The following is a 25,461-nucleotide window of genomic DNA, read 5'->3' as shown; positions in this document are numbered from 1 at the left end:
TTGAAAATGACAATGGAGAGCCACCATTTAATCGTGATATTTTAATACATTTACAACCGGACCCCAAAATTCCTTTGGCGCCAAGAACACAACAGGTCAACATTCTACACAGTAATTTAGATGCTTTACTCTATCCTTTATTTTTCCCTTACGGAGACCAGGGCTGGCATGATGGCCTCAAGCAACAAGGGCAAAGTCCACGCAGAGTTACACAACTGCAATATTACTGCTATGTGCTGTCTGTCCGTAATCAGTTTAATCCACTCCTGAATGGTGGCAAACTCACTCAGCAGTACTTAGTGGATGCTTATGTGAAAATCGAGGCAAATCGCCTAAATTATATCCGTCAACACCAAAAGGATTTGAAAGTAGAGGATTATTGTGTACTCCAGGAACATCTCCAGAAAAAATCCATTGAGAAGGGCATCCCCATTGGAAAAACGGTCATTTTACCATCTTCGTTTGAAGGCAGTCCCAGGAATATGCAGCAGCGGTACCAGGATGCCATGGCTATTGTGACTAAATATGGTCGTCCTGATCTATTCATCACCATGACCTGTAATCCGAAATGGAATGAGATTACTGAGAATTTGGAACCTTGGCAGCGTGTGGAACATAGACCTGATTTGGTGCCACGTGTTTTCAAAATAAAACTGGAAGCACTCTTAAAAGACATTAACAACGGATTATTTGGGAAAGTTTGCGCTATGGTTCATGTAATTGAATTTCAAAAACGTGGCCTTCCACACGCTCACATTTTGATTATTCTGGACAGCAACTCCAAATTAAGGACTGAGGAGGACTGTTGTGATCCGCTTTTTGGGCTCCCCTAGTGGTGGCTGGTGGTACTGGAGACTTGTGTGTTCTTTTCTGCCTCAGCTCACCTGCTTCCATCAGTTTTGGGAGTTCCCTATTTAGCCTTGCTCTCCAGTCACTTCCTTGCCGGTCATCATTGTAACCTGAGTCTTTCAGTTGCATGTTCCTGCTACCAGTCTGCTGATCAGCTAAGTGGACTCTTGTCCTTTTTGTTTTGTATTTTTGTCCAGTTTACAGTTTGTCAGTTCCTGTTACTGGAAGCTCTTGTGGACTGAAATTGCCACTCCTGTGTCATGAGTTGACACAGGAGTCTTAAAGTAATTTCAGGATGGGTTTTTGAAAGGGTTTTTCAGCTGACCGTGAAGTCCTCTTTTGTATCCTTCCTCTATCTAGTAAGTGGACCTCGCTTTGCTAAATCTACCTTCATACTGTGTATGTCTTTTCCTCTGAACTCACCGTTAATATATGTGGGGGCTACTATCATCTTTGGGGAATTTCTCTAGAGGTAAGCCAGGTCTTTTCCTTCCTCTTCCAGGCGTAGTTAGTTCTCCGGCTGGCGCATGGCATCTAGGCAGCCGTAGGAATGCTTCCTGGCTACTGTTAGTTGTGTGGTAGATTTAGGTCACGGTCAGCTTGAGTTTCCATCACCCGAGGGCTAGTCTGTTATTTTGTGTTTCTGATGTTCCCATGCCATTGGGGAATCATGACAGTATGACCGGCCACTGTTAAAGTAATTGGCAGAAGAAAGGAGAGTAAAAGAAGTCTGTAGATTTTATTTATTTTTTTTTCCTCACATGTTTGCTACTTAGTTGGCTCAGTTGTATTTCTGCTCTATTTACAGCCTTGCCTTTCTCTCCTTCTAATCCTTGAATGGCTCTGATCTCTCCGGTGTAAGGATGGACTCTCAGAGTTTGGCTGCAGGTTTAAATAATCTTGCTACGAAGGTTCAGAATTTACAAGATTATGTTATATGTACTCCTATTTCTGAACCTAAGATTCCTACACCAGAGGTATTTTCCGGAGATAGATCTCGGTTTCGGAATTTCAAATGTAATTGTAAATTATTCCTTTCTCTCAGACCTCACTCCTCTGGAGATCCTGTTCAGCAGGTTAAGATTGTGATTTCTTTGCTGCGAGGTGACCCTCAAAATTGGGCATTTTCATTGACACCAGGGGATCCTGCGTTGCTCAATGTGGATGCGTTTTTTCTGGCTTTAGGGTTGCTGTATGAGGAACCTAATTTGGAGATTCAAGCTGAAAAGGCTTTAATAGCCCTGTCTCAAGGGCAAGATGAAGCTGAGATATACTGCCAAAAATTTCGTAAATGGTCTGTGCTTACTCAGTGGAATGAGTGTGCCCTGGCGGCAATTTTCAGAGAAGGCCTTTCTGATGCCGTTAAGGATGTCATGGTGGGGTTTCCTACGCCCACAGGTCTGAATGAGTCCATCACAATGGCGATTCAGATTGATCGGCGTTTGCGGGAGCGCAAACCCGTGCACCATTTGGCGGTATCTTCTGAAGGGACGCCAGAGAAAATGCAATGTGACAGAATTCTGTCAAGAAGCGAGCGGCAGAATTATAGGCGCAAAAATGGCTTGTGCTTCTACTGTGGTGATTCCGCGCATGTTATATCAGCATGCTCTAAACGTACTAGGAAGGTTGACAAGTCTGTTTCTATTGGCACTTTACAGTCTAAATTTCTTCTGTCTGTAACTCTGATTTGTTCATTATCAGTTATTACCGTGGATGCCTATGTGGACTCTGGCGCCGCTCTGAGTCTCATGGATTGGTCCTTCGCCAGGCGCTGTGGGTTTGATTTGGAGCCTCTGGAAGTTCCTATACCTCTGAAGGGTATTGATTCTACACCTCTGGCTTGTAATAGACCACAGTTCTGGACGCAAGTGACTATGCGTATGACTCCAGACCATCAGGAGATGATTCGCTTCCTCGTGTTGCATAATTTACATGATGTGTTAGTGCTTGGATTGCCATGGTTGCAATCTCATAACCCAGTACTGGACTGGAAAACTATGTCTGTGTTAAGCTGGGGGTGTCAGGGGGGTTCATGGGGACATACCTTTGGTTTCTATCTCGTCATCTATTCCCTCTGAGGTTCCGGCATTTTTGTCGGATTTTGGGGATATTTTTGAAGAGCCTAAAATTGGTTCTCTCCCTCCCCACAGAGAGTGTGATTGCGCCATAGATCTGATTCCAGGCAGTAAATTTCCAAAGGGTCGTTTGTTTAACCTATCTGTACCTGAGCATGCTGCCATGCGAGAGTATGTTAAGGAGTCCCTGGAAAAGGGACATATTCGTCCTTCTTCATCACCTTTAGAAGCTGGGTTTTTCTTTGTCTCTAAAAAGGATGGCTCGCTGAGGCCTTGTATTGATTATCGACTCCTGAATAAAATTACTGTCAAATATCAGTATCCGTTGCCGCTGCTTACTGATTTGTTTGCTCGCATAAGGGGGGCTAAGTGGTTCTCCAAGATTGATCTCCGTGGGGCGTATAATTTGGTGCGAATTAAGCAAGGGGATGAGTGGAAAACCGCATTTAATACGCCTGAGGGCCACTTTGAGTATTTAGTAATGCCTTTCGGCCTTTCTAATGCACCTTCAGTTTTTCAGTCCTTTATGCATGATATTTTCCGTGAATATCTGGATAAATTTATGATGATTGTGTATTTGGACGATATTTTGATTTTTTCTGAGGACTGGGAGTCTCATGTTCAGCAGGTCAGGAGGGTTTTTCAGGTCTTGCGGGAGAATTCTCTGTGTGTAAAGGGTTCTAAGTGTGTTTTTGGGGTTCAAAAGATTTCCTTTTTGGGGTACATTTTTTCCCCTTCTTCTGTTGAGATGGACCCTGTCAAGGTTCGGGCTATTTGTGACTGGACGCAGCCTACTTCTCTAAAGGGTCTTCAGAAGTTCTTGGGCTTTGCTAATTTTTATCGTCGATTTATAACTGGTTTTTCTGGTGTTGCTAAGCCTCTTACGGATTTGACTAAGAAGGGTGCTGATGTTGCCAATTGGTCCTCTGCCGCTGTGGAGGCCTTTCGGGAACTTAAGCGCCGCTTTTCGTCTGCCCCTGTGTTGCGCCAGCCTGATGTCTCTCTCCCCTTTCAGGTTGAGGTCGATGCTTCCGAGATCGGAGCGGGGGCGGTTTTGTCGCAGAAAAGTTCCGATTGCTCAGTGATGAGACCTTGTGCGTTCTTTTCTCGAAAATTTTCTGCCGCCGAAAGAAATTATGATGTCGGTAATCGGGAGCTTTTGGCCATGAAGTGGGCATTTGAGGAATGGCGTCATTGGCTTGAGGGTGCTAAACATCAGGTGGTGGTTTTGACTGATCACAAGAATCTGATTTATCTTGAGTCTGCCAGGCGCCTGAATCCTAGACAGGCGCGCTGGTCGTTGTTTTTCTCTCGGTTTAATTTTGTGGTCTCATATCTACCAGGTTCTAAGAATGTGAAGGCAGATGCCCTTTCTAGGAGTTTTGAGCCTGATTCCCCTGGTGATTCGGAACCTACAGGTATCCTTAAGGATGGGGTGATATTATCCGCTATTTCCCCAGATCTGCGACATGCTTTGCAAGAGTTTCAGGCGGATAGACCTGATCGCTGTCCACCTGGTAGACTGTTTGTTCCTGATGATTGGACCAGTAGAGTCATCTCGGAGGTTCATTCTTCTACGCTGGCGGTTCATCCTGGAATTTTTGGTACCAGGGATTTGGTGGCTAGATCCTTCTGGTGGCCATCTGTCTCGAGATGTGCGTGTTTTTGTGCAGTCTTGTGATGTGTGTGCTCGGGCCAAGCCTTGTTGTTCTAGGGCTAGCGGGTTGTTGTTGCCCTTGCCTATTCCGAAGAGGCCTTGGACGCACATCTCGATGGACTTTATTTCTGATCTTCCTGTCTCTCAGAGGATGTCTGTTATCTGGGTGGTGTGTGACCGTTTTTCTAAGATGGTTCATTTGGTGCCATTGCCGAAGTTGCCTTCCTCGTCTGAGTTGGTTCCTTTGTTTTTTCAAAATGTGGTTCGCTTGCATGGTATTCCTGAAAATATCGTTTCTGATAGGGGTACCCAGTTCGTTTCTAGATTTTGGCGGGCATTCTGTGCCAGGTTGGGCATTGATTTGTCTTTTTCGTCTGCCTTCCATCCTCAGACTAATGGCCAGACGGAGCGAACTAATCAGACTTTGGAGACGTATTTGAGGTGTTTTGTGTCTGCGGATCAGGATGATTGGGTTGCCTTTTTGCCGTTGGCGGAGTTTGCTCTTAATAATCGGGCTAGTTCGGCCACTTTGGTTTCCCCTTTCTTTTGCAATTCGGGGTTTCATCCCCGTTTTTCTTCTGGTCAGGCGGAGTCTTCGGATTGTCCTGGAGTGGATGCTGTGGTGGATCGGTTGTATCGGATTTGGGAACAAGTGGTGGACAATTTGAATTTGTCCCAGGAGAGGACTCAGCGGTTTGCTAACTGCCAGCGTCGGGTTGGTCCTCGCCTTCGTGTTGGGGACTTGGTGTGGTTGTCTTCCCGTTTTGTCCCTATGAGGGTTTCTTCTCCTAAATTTAAGCCTCGGTTCATCGGTCCCTATAGGATTTTGGAGATTATTAACCCTGTTTCCTTTCGTTTGGACCTCCCGGCATCTTTCGCTATCCATAATGTGTTCCATCGGTCGTTGTTGCGGAGATACGAGGTGCCGGTGGTTCCTTCTGCTGAGCCTCCTGCTCCTGTGCTGGTTGAGGGTGAATTGGAGTACGTTATAGAGAAGATCTTGGACTCCCGTATTTCCAGGCGGAGACTCCAGTATCTGGTTAAATGGAAGGGCTATGGTCAGGAAGATAATTCTTGGGTAACTGCCTCTGATGTTCATGCCTCGGATTTGGTTCGTGCCTTTCATAGGGCTCATCCAGGTCGCCCTGGCGGTTCTTGTGAGGGTTCGGTGCCCCCTCCTTAAGGGGGGGGTACTGTTGTGATCCGCTTTTTGGGCTCCCCTAGTGGTGGCTGGTGGTACTGGAGACTTGTGTGTTCTTTTCTGCCTCAGCTCACCTGCTTCCATCAGTTTTGGGAGTTCCCTATTTAGCCTTGCTCTCCAGTCACTTCCTTGCCGGTCATCATTGTAACCTGAGTCTTTCAGTTGCATGTTCCTGCTACCAGTCTGCTGATCAGCTAAGTGGACTCTTGTCCTTTTTGTTTTGTATTTTTGTCCAGTTTACAGTTTGTCAGTTCCTGTTACTGGAAGCTCTTGTGGACTGAAATTGCCACTCCTGTGTCATGAGTTGACACAGGAGTCTTAAAGTAATTTCAGGATGGGTTTTTGAAAGGGTTTTTCAGCTGACCATGAAGTCCTCTTTTGTATCCTTCCTCTATCTAGTAAGTGGACCTCGCTTTGCTAAATCTACCTTCATACTGTGTATGTCTTTTCCTCTGAACTCACCGTTAATATATGTGGGGGCTACTATCATCTTTGGGGAATTTCACTAGAGGTAAGCCAGGTCTATTCCTTCCTCTTCCAGGCGTAGTTAGTTCTCCGGCTGGCGCATGGCATCTAGGCAGCCGTAGGAATGCTTCCTGGCTACTGTTAGTTGTGTGGTAGATTTAGGTCACGGTCAGCTTGAGTTTCCATCACCCGAGGGCTAGTCTGTTATTTTGTGTTTCTGATGTTCCCATGCCATTGGGGAATCATGACAGAGGACATAGACAATACAGTGAGGGCTGAAATTCCCAATCCTACCCACTACCCTCAGCTCCATAAAATTGTTCTCCAACATATGATTCATGGTCCGTGTGGAGAACACAACCCAAATTCTCCCTGTATGGATCTGGGGAAGTGTACAAAAGGTTTCCCTAAAGATTTGCAACCAAGAACCATCATAGCTAAGGACGCCTATCCTACTTATCGCAGACACTTTGGCCCATCTTTTCAACACCATTCTAACATGATTGACAATTCGTGGGTGGTTCCATATAATCCGTTTCTGCTATTAAAATACAAGTGCCATATAAATGTCGAAGTTTGTGGTTCCATTCAGGCTGTGAAATATTTATTTAAATACGTCTACAAAGGACATGATAAAGCCAATCTTGAAATCTGCCAGACTAACATCCAACATGATGAAACACACCAATTCATGGATTCAAGATATGTCAGTGCACCAGAGGCAGCTTGGCGAATATTCTCATATCCAATGCATAAACAATCTCATAGCATCATTCGCCTTGCTGTACATCTACCGCATTCTCAGCCACTCTATTTTCATGAGGATGACTCTATTGGAAACATCAAACAAAAGCTTCATCAAAATTCTACACTTATGGCCTACTTAATCAGAACGACCATCATGCTCATATTTATTTATACCGTAAAATTCCCGAAAACTATGTTTGGAAAGAAGGTTCTTGGGAAGTTAGAAAGCGAGCAGGTGGTTCTGTGATTGGACGAATGTATACTGTCAGTGTGAAAGACCAAGAACGCTACTATTTAAGATTGTTATTGTTACATGTCAAAGGTGCAACCAGTTTTGACAGCATAAAAACTGTACACGGAGTCACACATGAAACCTTCAAAGATGCGGCATTAGCTCTTGGCTTTCTATTTGATGATAGTCTGTGGAGAAATACATTACTTGATGCCAGTACTCTCAACATGCCAGCACAGCTACGTGACATGTTTGCCTACATTTGTATTTTTGGTCCTCCAGCTAAACCTCGGGACTTATGGGATGAATTTAAGGAACACTTTGTGGAAGACTACGGCTATGCATACCACTCCGACACTCTGGAGTGTGTCAATTGTGAAGGCCATGCTATGACAGATGTCCAACATGTTCTTAAAGCTCATGGCAAAACTTATACTGATTTTAATTTGCCACGTCCAGTCAAGAAACAACACCTCCTCCCACAGTATGATAAAGATTATGAGTAATCAGCAGCTGCTGAAATGAAAGCTACTCTAAATGAGGACCAACTTTTTGCTTTTGATGCTATCACTCAAGCTTTAGAAGACACTAATTCTACAGCAAAGTGTTTTTTCCTTGATGGTCCTGGTGGCAGCGGAAAAACGTACCTATATCATCTACTCCTACATCAGCTAAGAGGACAAGGAGACATTGTGTCACCTGCTGCCACTACTGGAATTGCCGCCAACTTGCTACAAGGTGGACGAACCATTCATTCTCTTTATGGGATTCCAATTCCTGTGAATGAAACATCTGTTTCCAGGATTAAGAATGATACCGATGCAGCAAAAGATTTGCACAGCACTAAACTTTTTATTATTGATGAGTGCACAATGCTATCCAAATATGCATTGCATGTCATTGATAGAGTTTTACGTGATGTCATGACAACAAATGTAGCTCACAAAGAAAAAACACCGTTTGGAGGTAAAGTGATTGTTTTTGGAGGCGACTTTAGACAATGTCTTCCTGTCATCCCTCATGGGACAAGAACTGATGTTGTAGAGAGCTGTATAAAATATTCACAACACTGGCAACATTTTACTCGCCTGCCACTTATTAATAACATGCGCTCCATTGATCCTCACTACAGCAGTTGGTTGCTTCAACTGGGAAATGGTGAACTATCTAATGAACATAACCTTGGAGATGATGTAATTGAAATTCCTCCAGACATGGTATGCACTGGCTCTTTAATAATTGAAATTTTTGGAGATAATCTTTGTATTGATGTGAATGACACCGAAAGCATAAATACAGCTGCATCTCATGCAATTTTATGTCCAAAAAATGAGGACGTTGAGAAAGTCAATTCCCAAGTCATGGATTTATTGATAGGTGACTATACTGAATATATCAGTGATGATTCCATCGATCCTGATGAAGCTGATGACCTCGATCAATACCCACTTGAGTTTTTGAATTCACTAACACCAACTGGAATGCCTTCACATCGGCTGAAACTTAAAATTGGCACCATTGTCATGTTATTACGTAATCTGAACACGAACAAAGGTCTCTGCAATGGTACGCGGCTCATTGTCACTGCCTTACATGCCAATATCATACTGGCTAAAGTAATTAGTGGGTCAGCAGCAGGAAATGTGGTATTCATTCCACGAATTGATTTGTGTCCATCAGAGACTGGATTACCTTTTAAATTAAGACGGAGACAATTTCCCATCAAGCCCGCATTTGCAATGACCATAAATAAATCTCAAGGCCAGACCCTCCATCGAGTTGGCATTTATCTACCAGAACCTGCTTTTGCCCATGGTCAATTGTATGTTGCTTTTTCCAGGGTGAAGTAGTGTTGCAATGTGAGGGTTAAAGTGGTTAATACACCACTTCAAGGACAATTATTGGCTGATAGTACTAAAGTCTTCACACGTAATATTATCTACAAAAATATTTTAGTATAAAGTTACTTTTCTTTTTTTTTATTATTCAGTTTTTCTAATAACAGACAGCAATAGGCAAATTCTATGTATAGAGATAAGGAAAAAAAACAAAAACAAAAAAAAATTAGTGTAGCCATAGACATATAGATTTTAAGTACTTATGTAGGAAACTAGACTGTGGCCCGATTCTAATGCATCGGGTATTCTAGAATATGCATGTCCCCGTAGTATATGGACAATGATGATTCCAGAATTCACGGCAGACTGTGCCCGTCGCTGATTGGTCGAGGCAACCTTTATGACATCATCGTCGCCATGGCAACCATTATGACATCTACGTCGATACTGTGCACGTCGCTGATTGGTCGAGGCAAATTCACGGCAGACTGTGCCCGTCACTGATTGGTCGAGGCAACCTTTATGACATCATCGTCGCCATGCTGTGCCCGTCTCTGATTGGTCGAGGCCTGGCAGCCTCGACCAATCAGAGACGCGGGATTTCCAGGACAGACAGACAGAAAGACAGACAGACAGACGGAAAAACCCTTAGACAATTATATATATATAGATACGTATATAACATACGTACTCATTAGCATATAGGGTTAATAACTATATCATATCTACATAAATTTAGAAATATGATATATCAATACATATTTTTATAGGTAAGTAGAACACACATTAAGTACAAGATGTAAGATGTGTATCATCCAAATGCCTGTATTTGGTGATAGGAACCTGTATTTGAAGCTCCAGCAGTATAGCTGCTGAGAGATTTCATTTTGTTTTTAAAAAGGGTGAGGTTTTTGTGAACAGGTAAGAGACGGGTGGGATGGCTGTTCACACACATCTCTATCTCCAGGTGTGTTCTGTACATAGAAATAGATATATAGATAGGTACATATTTAGATAGATAGGGAAAGAATAGAGATTTTGCTTTCACATCAACATTTTTCTGCTATTTGGAGAATTTATGGTGGAAAAAAGGCTATTTCTGCACTTCCTGCCTAAGGGCTGACCCACGCCACTCTTGCTGTAAGTTGCATGCAATGTATACGGAATTTGTACTTCACTTGCGGCAGGTGCGGCACATGTGGTTTCTGCAGTTTTCGCCACAAAATCTCCACTTACCAGTGTTTTTGTTGTGGCTGCATTTAATGCAATTGTCGAAGCCGCGTTTGCCGCATTTACTGCAAGTTAACTCCAAGCTTCATCTACATTGCATGGCACTTGCTGAAAGTGTGTTGTAGGTCAGTTCTTTGGTGCCAAGTGTGGAAGTTGTATTGTTTTTAACATTACTTCTGCAAATATCAGAAACATGCAGATGTGAAAGAGGTTTGAGTATTAAGAAATAGGAATCGGTTAGTTAGGACCCATCAGTTCAAAGGCTACCGTGACGTGGTTGATGGGCATGCTTATATTAGCCCATCGGTGTACTATGAACGTTGATTTCTTAAATTTTACACTTCCGTAAAAATAAACACAAAAAATTTGGATACACAAAAAGGCTTTTATTTCTGTTGTACTTATTAGAATTATTTAAAATGAAGGCTTAGCTAAGCCCAAGAGATGATTAAAAACGTTTCATACCAACCCATCAGATGTAAAATTACTGTGAAAATACCTGATGGGCACACAAGTATGCGCCAGTATGCGTACTAAGAGCTTTTCCACATAATAATGAAATATTTTAAAATGTCATAGAACATACCAATATACATAGTTATTGATACATATTATTTATTATTTACATTATTGTTCTTAAGCAAAGAACCGTTGTTGTGGCATTTGCCACAACACGCAAAGTTGTTGTCTGATGTCTTTCATCCCTCCCCTCATAAGCATGTTCATGGATCCTGTGTAACTGTACCTTAAATTACAAGAATTGTCAAGAGCTGGTGAGTGCAGCCATTTTTTGTTCTTTCTTACTATTATTTATTAATTGTATTATTCTTACATTTGAATAAATAAAGTATATATGGATTCTAGACTCCCGATTCTTTAGAATCGGGCTGCCATCTAGTACTTAATAAAGATGAGTTATTTTTACTGATAAATGTTTGTTTTGGGTCATTTATTTTCTGTTGGTATTTTGTTTATTCTATAAAACTCCCATATACGGTAATATTCGATTCTTGAATGCACGCATCATGTTTTTGTACAGTTTGTTAATAACATATATCGTTTCTCGCAGTCTGAGGAAAATACGATTTTCCTGTAATTCAGTTCTCACCCTCTAGGTATAATAATGGCTTTTCCCTGTGTGGGATTTTTGCTGTTTATAAAGGTCGACAACTAGTTGGACAAGCCCTTCTCATTCCTCATGTTTGGTCCTGTTAAAATAAAAATCCTCATACAAACCTCCCATGGTGGCGCCGTTTCACTGGTGTTGGCGCTTGTGTTCTTGGGTCTCTTTTGAGGTTTTTACGTCATGTGATCCCTGTGCCCAATCAGCCCTGACGTCACTGTCCCCACCTTCTGACAAATCAAGCATCATGAGGCAGAGAGCAGCCGCGGCCCTGGCTTCCTGTTCATGTTCAATACGTCCGAAGGAAGGAACAGTGAAGCTGCCGCTGATCGGGTGCAGGGCTCGTGTGATGTAACAACCTCACATAAGCCCCGGGACAGTGAGTCTCGACACCGCTGAAGTGGAGCCGGCACGCCAGAGGAGTATGAGTGGTTTTATTTTAACCCCTTCACCCCGAAGCCTGTTTTCACCTAAGTGACATGGCCAATTTTTACAATTCTGACCACTGTCACTTTATGAGGTCATAACTCTGAAACGCTTCAACGGATCCTGGTAATTCTGACATTGTTTTCTCGTGACATATTGTACTTTATGATAGTGGTAAAACTTCTTCGATATGACTTGCATTTATTTGTGAAAAAAACTGAAATTTGTCGAAAATTATGAAAATTCAGCAATTTTCAAATTTTTTGTTTTTATGCCCTTAAATTAGAGAGTTATATCACATAATATAGTTAATAAACAACATTTCCCACATGTCTGCTTTACATCAGCACAATTTTGGAAACATAATTTTTTTTTGTTAGGGAGTTATAAGAGTTAAAAGTTGACCAGCGATTTCTCATTTTTGCAACAAAATTTGCAAAACCATTTTTTTTAGGGACCACCTCACACTTGAAGTGACTTTGAGGGGTCTATATGACAGAAAATGCCCAAAAGTGACACCATTCTAAAAACTGCACCCCTTAAGGTACTAAAAACCACATTCAAAAAGTTTATTAACCCTTCAGGTGCTTCATAGGAATTTTTGGAATGTTTAAAAAAAATTGAACATTTAACTTTTTTTTTACAAAATTTTTACTTCAGATCCAATTTATTTTATCTTACCAAGGGTAACAGGAGTAATTGGACCATAAAAGTCGTTGTACAATTTGTCCTGAGTCCGCCGATACCCCACATGTTGGGGTAAACCAATGTTTGGGCACATGGCAGAGCTCGGAAGGGAAGGAGCGCCATTTGACTTTTCAATGCAAAATTGGCTGGAATTGAGATCGGAACCCATGTCGCGATTGGAGAGCCCCTGATATGCCTAAACAGTGGAAACCCCCACAAGTGACCCCATTTTGGAAAGAAGACCCACTAAGGAACTTATCTAGATGTGTGGTGAGCACTTTTAACCCCCAATTGTTTCACTAAAGTTTAGAATGTAGCACCGTGAAAATTAAAAAATCATTTTTTCTTTCCACGAAAATTATATTTTAGCCCCCACATTTTTTTTCCCCAAGGGTAACAGGAGAAATTGGACCACAAAAGTTGTTGTCCAATTTGTCCTGAGTACGCTGATTCCCCATATATGGGGGGAATCACTGTTTGGGCGCACCGCAGAGCTCGGAAGGGAAGGAGCGCCGTTTGAAATGCAGACTTAGATGGATTGGTCTGCAGGCGTCATGTTGCATTAGCAGAGTCCCTGATGTACCTAAACAGTAGAAACCCCCCACAAGTGACCCCATATTGGAAACTAGACCCCCCAAGGAACTTATCTAGATGTGTTGTGAGAACTTTGAACCAACAAGTGTTTCACTACAGTTTATAACGTGGAGCCGTGAAAATAAAAAATATTTTTTTTTTCCACGAAAATGATATTTTAGCCCCCACATTTTTTTCCCCAAGGGTAACAGGAGAAATTGGACCACAAAAGTTGTTGTCCAATTTGTGCTGACTACGCTGATACCCGATATATGGGGGGGAACCACTGTTTGGGCGCACGGCAGAGCTCGGAAGGGATGGAGCGCCGTTTTACTTGTTCAAAGCAGAATTGGCTGGAATTGAGATCAGACGCCATGTCACGTTTGGAGAGCCCCTGATGTGCCTAAACAGTGGAAACTCCCCAATTCTAACTGAAACCCTAACCCCAACCCTAACCCAAATAGAGCGGGTCGTTACTGATGCGGCGATACCAAATATGTGTACTTTTATTGTTTTTTTTAATTTACATAAATAAATGGATTTACTGGGAAATGGTTTTTTTCCTTTATTTGGGGATTTTTTTTTTTTTTTATACATTCTATTTTTTTTTTTACTTCCTACTATTGTCCCAGGGTGGGACATCACTGTATGACATCAGATCGTTGATCTGACAGTGTGCATAACACTCTGTCAGATCAACGATCTGACAGGCAAGTGTAGGGAGGCTTTCCGGCGCCTGCTCTCAGTAACACTCTGCAGGCGCCGGCTAGCCAGGGCATTTCATGACCCGGAAGGAGTCCCACGGCCATCTTGGATCCGGGGACTCCTTCCGGATCACCGGAGCAACGCGATCTCATCGCCTTGCTCCGGTGGGAGAGCGCAGGGAGCCCCCGTCCCTGCGCGATCCCCCTCTATGCCGCTGTCACTACTGACAGCGGCATCAGAGGGGTTAAATGCCCGCGATTGGCGATAGTGCCGATTGTGGGCATTGCTGCGGGGTGTCAGCTGTCATATACAGCCGACACCCGCACCCGATCACCGCGCTCAGCGTGAGACCGCGGTGATCGGAGCGCCGTACTAGTACTGCGGCTGGCACAAATGCAGTGCCGGCAGCACAGTACTAGTACGGCGCATGTCGCAAAGGGGTTAATGAGGCCAAACATGAGGAATGAGTTCACTGAGAAAAAAAGTTCTAAGATATAATTATATAGAAAATCATCCCTTGATTAGAAGATTCACTGACAAAAGGATAAAACTAAACTTTATTAATTCCAAATGTACAAATACCCATAATTCACCCCCTGAAGGTTAGTCAGTAGGTGACTAATAGAAAAAACATGTACCCCACAGTTCAGTATATAGGGTGAGGTGACGTATACACACTCACTCTCCAAGCCTCTCATTTCTACGGGTTTCATCGTCCTCACCAAAGGCGACTCATCAGGAGACTATTTAATATTGACCTATATTCAAGCGAGACTAGACAAAAAAAACAAACTAAAATCATGTTATCGGAAACAGTCAGAAAACCAGCCACATATTGGCAGATCCCAGACCTCAAACTATATACTTCGTAAGTTTATACACCACTCCAGTGTCAGGAATAGATAGTATGTGACAATACAGTATATACCGCTCAGGGAACACTTAACTTTCAGAGATAATCTCCATATTCATACTAAATAATGGCACAGATCTTCCAGACATTATGATTGCACACATCCCTAGTCTTTATAACGATATTGCACTCATTCCTTGACAGACCGCAGCATGGCCATTAGTTAGAAGCTGCTATTGATCTTTGGAGCAGGTAAGTTTTCCCTGAGTGGTACATATTAGGCCGTCTGAAAACTGAGTTTAGTCTAGGACAATTTGTCTGCACTACTAATTAACAGCTGTTACAATACCAAACTAGGGCAGTCCCTATAGGAGGAAAACACAAGAATTATACTGTATTGTCACATACTATCTATTCCTGACACTGGAGTGGCGTATAAACTTACGAAGTATATAGTTTGAGGTCTGGGATCTGCCAATATGTGGCTGGTTTTCTGACTGTTTCCGATAACATGATTTTAGTTTTTTTTTGTCTAGTCTCGCTTCAATATAGGTCAATATTAAATAGTCTCCTGATGAGTCGCCTTTGGTGAGGACGATGAAACCCGTAGAAATGAGAGGCTTGGAGAGTGAGTGTGTATACGTCACCTCACCCAATATACTGAACTGTGGGGTACATGTTTTTTTTATTAGTCACCTACTGACTAACCTTCAGGGCGTGAATTATGGGTATAGTTTTACATTTAGAATTAATAAAGTTTAATTTTATCCTTTTGTCAGCAAACATGAGGAATGACAAGAGACAACCCCTTTAAGAAGATTAAGTTTTGGTTAAAACTATTCCAACATTATGAACATAAAAAAGGCTTCTCCCCTATATGACGTCTCTGATGTTTATCAACAGTTGATTTCCAAGTAAAATATTTCCCACATTAAGAAAACGTAAAAGGCTTCTCCTCTGTGTGACTGCACTGATGTCTAACAAGAAGCTGTTTCCATTTAAAACATTTCCCACATTCTGAGCAGGAAAAAGGCTTCTCCCCTGTGTGACTGCTCTGATGTCTAACAAGATGCGATTTCTGGTTAAAACATTTCCCACATTCTGAACAGGAAAAAGGCTTCTCCCCTGTGTGAATTCTATGGTGAGTAACCAAATCTGATTTCTTGTTAAAACATTTCCCACATTCTGAACAGGAAAAAAGCTTCTCCCCTGTGTGAGTTCTCTGGTGACTAACTAGACTCCCATTCTGGTTAAAACATTTCCCACAATCTGAACAGGAAAAAGGCTTCTCCCCTGTGTGAGTTCTCTGGTGACTAACTAGACTCCCATTCTGGTTAAAACATTTCCCACATTCTTGACATGAAAAAGGCTTCTCCCCTGTATGAGTTCTCTGGTGACTAACTAGACTCCCTTTGTGGTTAAAACATTTCCCACATTCTGAACAGGAAAAAGGTATCTCCCCTGTATGAGTTCTCTGGTGACTAACTAGACTCCCTTTCTGGTTAAAACATTTCCCACATTCTGAACAGGAAAAAGGCTTCTCCCCTGTATGAGTTCTCTTGTGACTTCCTAGATTCCTTTTCTGGCTAAAACATTTCCCACATTCTGAACAGGAAAAAGGCTTCTCCCCTGTGTGCATTCTATGGTGATTAACCAAATCTGATTTCTTTATAAAACATTTCCCACATTCTGAACAGGAAAAAGGCTTCTCCCCTGTGTGAGTTATTTGGTGTGTAACAAGTTTCTCTTTGTGGGTAAAACATTTCCCACATTCTGAACAGGAAAAAGGTATCTCCCCTGTGTGAGTTCTCTGGTGACTAACTAGACTCTCTCTCTGGTTAAAACATTTCCCACAATCTGAACAGGAAAAAGGCTTCTCTCCTGTGTGAATTCTACAGTGATTAACCAAATCTGATTTATGGTTAAAACATTTCCCACATTCTGAACAGGAAAAAGGCTTCTCCCCTGTATGAGTTCTCTGGTGACCAACTAGATTCCCTTTCTGGTTAAAACATTTCCCACATTCTGAACAGGAAAAAGGCTTCTCCCCTGTGTGAATTCTACGGTGACCAACTAGATTCCCTCTCTTGTTAAAACATTTCCCACATTCTGAACATGAAAATGACTTCTTTGCTTTAGGAGCAGTTTGTTTTTTAATGCCTCTTTTGTGGCTTTGATTTTCCTTTGTAGTCAGTAATGAATCAGAAGATGGGACCCGTTTCATAGGATCGGATGACAGATCTTTGCTGTGAATGGATGTCGATATATCTGGAGTAACAGCAATCACTTTAGTTGTATCTTGTAGGATCTCAAGATTATCAGATTTAAAAATTGAAGATGTCAGCTGTCCCTCTGATCTCCTGGTACAGTCATCTGCCAAGACAAAAAAAAACATTTTTTTTTAATAAAATATCCTTGAGTTTTATATTTTTGAACATTTCTACTTAAACTGTCCATAAAAATGGCAAGCTATGTAAAAAACTTTAAAGGGAACCTGTCACCCCCAAAATGGAAGGTGAGCCAAGCCCAGTCATCAGGGACTTATCTACAGCATTCTGTAATGCTGTAGATAAGCTCCCGATGTTACCTGAAAGATAATAAAAAGAGGTTAGATTATACTCAGCCAGGGGCGGTCCCGCTGCGGTCCGGTCCGAAGGGTGTCGCTGGTCCAGTCCGGCGCCTCCTATCTTCATTCCATGACGTCCTCTTCTGGTCTTCACGGTGTGGCTCCGGCGTACTTTGTCTGCCCTGTATAGGGCAGAGCAAAGTACTGCAGTGCGCAGGTGCTGGGCCTCTCTGACCTTTCCCAGCGCCTGTGTACTGCAGTACTTTGCTCTGCCCTTAACAGGGCAGAGAAAGTATGCCTGTGCCAGAGCCGCAGTGTGAAGACCGGAAGAGGACGTCATGGAATGAAGATAGGAGGCGCCGGACCGGACCAGTGAAGCCCACCGCAGCGGGACCGCCCCTGGGTGAGTATAATCTAACCTCTTTTTATTATCTTTCAGGTAACATCGGGGGCTTATCTACAGCATTACAGAATGCTGTAGATAAGCTCCTGATAACAGTGGGCTTAGCTCACCTTCCATTTTGGGGGTGACAGGTTCCCTTTAATTATTCATCAAGACAATGACAGTTCGCAGTCTAATAGAAAACCTTGTTGGATGAACCAGTAGTGTGTGGTGTTTAACTGTTTGTTCATTCTGCCTCCCAATTATCGAATAAAAAGAAACCAATCAATGTTATGTAGGCGAAAATAATACCTTTTCTCATCTCACAAAAAGCCAAGTCCCCACTCAGGTCCATCATGTGTCAATGTAGAAACAGAGGTTCCCACACTACTAGTGGCTCAAAGGCTGTTGAAAAGTAACAGAGTTTCTATAAACCAATCCAGCAAAATCCGCTCTTACTTCTGAGTCTTGCAGTGTGCTCAAACAACATTTAGGATCTCTGTATTTAGTAATATTATATAGTGAGATGAATCCACTTAATTTGCAGTGTGTGTCTCCTGGAGCACAATCTGGGCATTATGTGCTGGGTAATAAAATGGCAAATTGTAATTTTCACTCTCCAACATCCACTTCGTACTGATTTCCAGAAAGTGGTTGTGGAGTCAAAATATTAATTCCTCCTACACACGTGGTCAAAATTGTTGGTATCCCTGGTTTAATGACAGAAAAACCCACAATGGTCACAGAAATAACTTGAATCTGACAAAAATAATAATAAATAAAAAAATCTATGAGAATGAACAAATGAAAGTCAGACATTGCTTTTTAACCATGCTTCCACAGAATAAAAAAAAAAAAAAAAAAAAACCTCATGAAATAGGCCTGGACAGAAATGATGGTACCCTTAACTTAACCGCTTTGTGACCGCCAACGGTAGATAAACATCGGCGCTAGCTATAACGATGGGATTCTGGCGCACAACCCTTACTGTGACCCCCGACCTCATCGAGACCAGATTGGTTCAGGTCCTGAGCATCACACCAGCCAATGAGACAAATCACTATGAAAGTGTGTTGTAGCAATAAACTTTCCCGGGCGATCTGCCTCATAAAAACGCTGCTTCTCCTGAGATGTCAGTGAGAGATTAGAGGAGAAATAGTGTTACAAGTGCTGCTGGCAACAGCTGTGTCAGTCAGCGATCTTGTTATAAGGTAAAAAAACAGATAAGGCAGGTTAGGGTTAGTGCTATAGTTAGGGTTAGTGTTGGGGCTAAAGTTAGGCCTCTTCCGTCGGTACAGGGCCGTCGCTAAGCGTCGGCCCGATGTACCGACGACGTGCAAATTCGCCACAACGTGGGCAGCGGACACAGTGTTTCAACGCGTCCGCTGCCCACTGTTAAGTCCCGGGGAGGAGGGGGCGGAGTTCCACTCTACTCTCAAGATCGCATCTCACCACCTGTGCACTTGACCCCACATCCCATCCCACTTCATCCCAAACCTCGCCACAGTCTTCATCCCAACCCTAACCCATCTCTTCAACCTATCACTAACAACTGGTGTTTTCCCCTCAAGCTTTAAACATGCCTCAATCACACCTATCCTCAAAAAGCCCTCTCTTGACCCATCCTCTGTATCTAGCTATCGCCCTACATCACTTCTCCCCTATGCCTCCAAACTACTGGAACAACACGTCTACCTTGAACTGTCTTCCCATCTCTCTTCTTGCTCCCTCTTCGATCGCTTACAATCTGGCTTCCAGTCACACTGAAACTGCCCTAACTAAGGTCACCAATGACCTCTTAACCGCCAAGAGCAAGCGACACTACTCTGTCCTCCTCCTCCTCCTGGACCTGTCCGCTGCCTTTGACACAGTGGACCATTCCCTATTACAGACCCTCTCATCCCTTGGCATCACAGACTTGGCCCTATCCTGGATCTCGTCATACCTAACAGACCGGACATTCAGAGTCTCCCACTCACACACCACATCCTCACCTCACCCTCAGTCCCGTAAGCCCCTGCTCTTCTCCATTTACACATTTGGCCTGGGACAGCTCATAGAATCTCACGGTTTTTAGTATCACCTCTATGCTGATGACACATAGATCTACATCTCTGGACCTGATATCACCTCCCTACTAACCAGAATCCCTCAATGTCTGTCCATTATTTTATCCTTCTTCTCCGCTAGATTTCTGAAACTTAACATGGACAAAACAGAATTTATCCTCTTTCCCCATCTCACGCGACCCCCCCCCCCCCCAACGAACCTATCCATTACAGTAAACGGCTGCCCACTGTCCCCAGTCCCACAAGCTCGCTGCCTCGGGGTAATCCTTGACTCTGACCTCTCCTTCAAACCACATATCCAAGCCCTTTCCACTTCCTGCCGACTTGAACTCAAAAATATTTCACGGATCCGTACATTCCTCAACAAGAATCTGCAAAAACCCTATTCCATTCCCTCATCTCTCGCCTTGACTACTGCAACCTCCTGCTGTGTGGCCTCCCCTCAAACACTCTCGCACCCCTCCAATCTATTCTAAACTCCGCTGCCCGACTAATCCACCTGTCTCCCCACTATTCCCCGGCTTCTCCCCTCTGTCAATCCCTTCACTGGCTTCCCATTGCCCAGAGACTCCAGTACAAAACCCTAACCATGACATACAAAGCCATCCACAACCTGTCGCCTCCATACATCTGTGACCTTGTCTCCCGGTACTTAAATACACGCAACCTCCGATCCTCACAAGATCTCCTTCTCTACTCCCCTCCTATCTCCTCTTCCCACAATCGTATACAAGATTTCTCTCGCATATCACCCCTACTCTGGAACCCTCTACCACAACATATCAGACTCTCGCGTACCATCGAAACCTTCAAAAAGAGCCTGAAGACCCACCTCTTCCGACAAGCCTACAACCTGCAGTAACCACCAATTGACCAAACCGCTGCATGACCAGCTCTACCCCCGCCTACTGTATTCTCACCTATCCCTTGTAGATTGTGAGCCTTCACGGGCAGGGTTTTTCTCCTCCTGTACCAGTTATGACTTGTATTGTTTAACATTATTGTACTTGTTTTTATTATACCAAGCAAAAAAAGCGGTCACACCATAAAAGTAGCCACAACGAAGAGATCCAGATTAAAGGGAATTTAAGGCTTTTATTGGAAAAAATTATAAGAAATGCATAAATGCTCTAGCACCATAACATAAGGTGGAAAGCTGGATATTGTACACCATTAAATAATGATAAATGCAAAGTAGTAACTATATAACTCCCTACTGCCCAATGTACCTCTAGCTGCCTAAGCATGCTCATAATACAGAAAAAAATCCTAGTGCATATACATCCAGACATTGTAATGATATCTACCTGCAGTCAGCACAGAGTTCCACCTCACCCCAACGCGCGTTTCGCAATAAGCTTCTTCCGGGGTTGTTTTTATTATGTATACCCCTCCTTACATGTAACGCGCCATGGAATAAATGGCGCTATAATAATAAATAATAATACTAATACTAATAATAGATCGATAGATATTATCTATCTATAGATCTATCATCTATCTATCTCATTCCATCTATCTATTCTATCTATCATATATATATCTATCTCATTCCTTCTATCTATAGATAGAACGAATGGGATAGATATGGGATCGATAGAAGGAATGAGATAGATAGATATATCTATTCATATATCTATCTATAGATCTGTCTATGGATAGATGTAGATATATAGATAGATATATCTATGTATCTATCCATATATCTATCTACATCTATCCATAAATAGATCTATAGATAGATATATGAATAGATATATCTATCTCATTCCTTCTATCCCATATCTATCTATCTATCTATACATAGATAGAAGGAATGAGATATATAGATAGATCTACGTATAGATAGATCTATAGATACATAGATCTATCTATTCATATATCTATCTATCTATCTATCTATCTATCTATCTATAGATATATCTATGGATAGATATATATGTATGGATAGATATATCTATGGATAGATGTAGATAGATATATGGATAGATATATCTATGTATCTATAAATATATCTATACATATATCCATAGTTATATCTATAGATATATCTATAGATATCCAATAGATATATAATAGCAAGGCCGATGTTTATCAATCAACATGTCTAATTAAAAAAAAAAAATTTAAACGGGAAAAAAAATGGCAGGGGACAATATTTGTAGGCTGGGAAGGGGGCAATATCCATGGCCCCTTCCCAGACTATGAATATCAGCCCGCAGCTGTCTGCGTAGCCTTTACTGGCCATTAAAATAGGGGGACCCCATGTCATTGTTTTGGAGGGAGTCCCCCTATTTTAATAGCCAGTAAAGGCTACACAGACAGCTGTGGGCTGATATTCATAGCCTGGGAAGGGGCCATTGATATTCACCCCCCCCCCCCCTGGTTACAAATACCAGCCCCAGCCACCCCAGAAATGGCACATTGTAAGATGTGCCAATTCCGGCACTTAGCCCCTCTCTTCCCACTCCTGTGTAGCGGTTAGGTATGGGGTAATATGGGGTTAATGTCACCTTTGTATTGTAAGGTGACATTAAGCCCGATTAGTAATGGAGAGGCGTCAATAAGACGCCTATCCATTACTAATCCTATAGTACTGAAAGAGTAAAAAAAAAAAGCCAGAAAAAGTATTTTAATATTCTTAATTTCACCATACTTACAAATAAGCCTAATTCCTGTGACGCCCTCGATCGCCTGCAAAAAATTAAAAATAATAAACCAATCGTATACTCTCTTTCTGCTGTAGTCCAATTAATAACGAGTGTCCCACGACGATCTCCCCTATAGAACAGTGACATCGGGTGATGTCACCGCTGTATAGGGCCTCCAGTGACACACTGACAGGAGACAATGGCTCCTGCAGTGCATCACTGAAGAGGTTACCTTAGTTCAGAATCTTACTTTATGGCAAAGCTGGGTGGGACTTTTCCCACACAGCAGTGCCACAAGTGAGAGTAGGAACTATTTTTCACAGCGGCGGAGGGATACCTTCCGCCATTGTATCGCCGGAGCCCCTGGAAAGCGGTCGCATCAGCTGATGTGGCAGCTTTCCACCGGAGATCGTCGTGGGACACTCGTATTAATTGGATATCTGCGGATCAGGGAGTATATTGTTGTTTTATTATTTTAATATTTTTTTTATTGGTGAGCAAGGGCTTTGGGATCAAGGCGAGTATGTACTGCATGTTGTATGTTATATGTTATATGTTGCTTGTACTGCATGTTGCATGTACTGCATGTTCTGTATGTTATATGTACTATATGTTATATGTACTGTTGTATGTTATATGTTGTATGTACTGTATGTTACAGGGGTTGGACCAAATAATGTAAACAGCTAACGTTTTTGGCATCATAATCTTTGAACATGCAAACCGTGACATATGGTAATGTTTTGTAGTTGATTATTTGTGTTATGTCATATGTGTATGTAAATTAACTGTTTGTTTTGCAGAATTGTAAGAACATTGATGAGAACCTGATACCAATGGCAGACCTCTCGGATTTTCAAAGAGGCCAAATTGTTGGTGCTCGTATTTCAGGCGCTAGTGTAACAGAAAGAGCCCGAATGCGTGGCGTGTCAAGAGGTGCTGTCTCCAAAGTAATGACTGCGTTTGAAAGAGAAGGAAAAATGTCTGCAGCAAAACACAGGTCCGGCCGAAAGTCAAAGTTGACTGAGAGAGACCGTCGGACTCTAAAGCGAATTGTGAGAGGATCGCAAGACCAGGGCTCTGAAAATCACTGCTGAGCTCAATGAACACCTACAGAACCTAGTTTCCACGAGAACTGTTCGTCGGGAGCTGCAAAAAATCTGGATTCCATGGAAGAGCTGCAATTAGAAAACCGCTGCTCTCAAAGACAAATGTTTCCAAGCATTTAGAGTGGTGTAGAAACCTCCAGAATTGGTCCCTCGAGCAGTGGAAACGTGATATTCTCAGACGAATCATCGTTTACCCTATTTCCGACCTCCGGCCAAGTGTTCGCTTGGAGACAGCTGAAAGAAGCATTCCATCCAGACTGCCTTCTCCCAACCGTAAAACATGGTGGATGTTCTGTGATGATCTGGGGTGCTATTTCGTGGAGATCTGCCAGGCCAATGATATCCCTTCATGGAAGAATTAACAGCCGAGATTATTTAGGCATTTTGGGCGACCAAGTGCATCCAATGGTTCAAGCACTGTTCCCGGAGGGGAACGCTATCTTTCAGGATGATTATGCACCAATTCATACAGCTAGAATCGTTAAAGCGTGGCACGAGGAACATTTTAATGAAGTTGAGCATCTCATCTGGCCCCCACAAACCACAGACCTCAACATTATTGAGGATTTATGGTCGATTTTAGAGATTTAAGTTAGACGTCGATTTCCGCCGCCATCGTCGCTCAAAGAACTGGAGGGTGTTTTAACCGCAGAATGGGCTAAAATTCCTATGGAAACAATTCACACCTTGTATGAATCCATACCTCGGAGAATTGAGGCTGTAATCGCTACAAAAGGTGGACCTACACCATATTAAACTAACTTTTGTTGATGTTTCCAGGTGTTTCCATTATTTGGTCCAACCCCTGTATATGTTGTATGTACTGTTGTATGTTATATGTTTTATGTACTGTATGTTGTATGTTACTGTATATGTTGTATGTACTGTATGTCTATGTATGTGTTTTGTTTTTTACATTCAACACATTAGCCGGATGATGGGACTACTACTGTCCCATCATTGGCTAATGTGTCAATAACTGTCACTGTAGCAGGCAAATCCCGATGGGACTTGTAGTCCCATCGGACGATGCCTGCACACACACACACACATAACCCCCCAAAGACCCACCCCCAAAGACCCCTGGACAGCGCTGCACCCAACCGGACAGCCCCGCAAAACCCCGAACAGCTCGCAGACGCATTGGCAGACCCATGGACAGCCCGCAGACCCCGCCTGCACAAACATACACGCACACAGTCACTGCCCACACATGTCCTGTGGTCTCCGGTGCCGGCAGCTTCTTCCCCTGTTCAGCGGTCATGTGGTACCACTCATTAAAGTAATAAATATGGACTCCACTCTCATAGGGGTGGAACAGCATATTCATTACTGTAATGAGCGGTACCAGTGAAAGCTGAACAGGGGAAGAAGTTGTATTTCATATTCACCTTACCTCGTTCCACCGCCGCTCGGTCTTCCGCGTCTTCTGGCTGTGACTGTTCAAGTCAGAGGGCACGATGACGTATTAGTGTGCCTGAACAGTCATTGCAGAGAGACGGGACGCTGAGGAGCAGCAGGCAGCGACGAGAGGTGAGTATGTCATTTTTTTTTTTATTGCAAGAGCATTATATGTGGCACATTGTTATATGGAGCATCTATGGGGCCATAATGAACTGTATGAAGCATTATATGTGGCACATTATTATATGGAGCATCTATGGGGCCATAATGATCTGTATGGAGCATTATATGGGGCACATTGTTATATGGAGCATCTATGGGGCCATAATTAACTGGATGGAGCATTATATGTGGCACATTGTTATATGGAGCATCTATGGGGCCATAATGAACTGTATGGAGCATTATATGTAGCACATTATTATATGGAGCATCTATGGGGCTCTAATGAACTGTATGGAGCATTATATGGGGCACATTGTTATATGGAGCATCTATGGGGCCATAATGAACTGTATGGAGCATTATATGTGGCACATTATTATATGGAGCATCTACGGAGCCATAATGAACTGTATGGAGCATTATATGTGGCACATTATTATATGGAGCATCTATG

At 42.7% G+C, this 25,461-nt stretch overlaps 1 protein-coding gene across 1 annotated transcript in view; it reads right to left on the bottom strand.

Annotated features, from left to right (window-relative positions):
• Window positions 1-15,364: 15,364 nt before the first annotated feature.
• Window positions 15,365-25,461, bottom strand: part of LOC143768297 (uncharacterized) — a 53,962-nt gene continuing 43,865 nt past the window's right edge. The window contains exon 7 of the mRNA XM_077256989.1: window positions 15,365-17,034. Within this exon, the coding sequence (XP_077113104.1) occupies window positions 15,593-17,034 (1,442 nt within the window). The 3' untranslated portion in view covers window positions 15,365-15,592. The remainder of the gene's footprint in view (window positions 17,035-25,461) is intronic.

Source organism: Ranitomeya variabilis, chromosome 4, assembly GCF_051348905.1.
Source record: "Ranitomeya variabilis isolate aRanVar5 chromosome 4, aRanVar5.hap1, whole genome shotgun sequence".
Taxonomy (NCBI): Eukaryota; Metazoa; Chordata; class Amphibia; order Anura; family Dendrobatidae; genus Ranitomeya; species Ranitomeya variabilis.
This window is presented reverse-complemented; position numbering and strand designations above follow the sequence as displayed.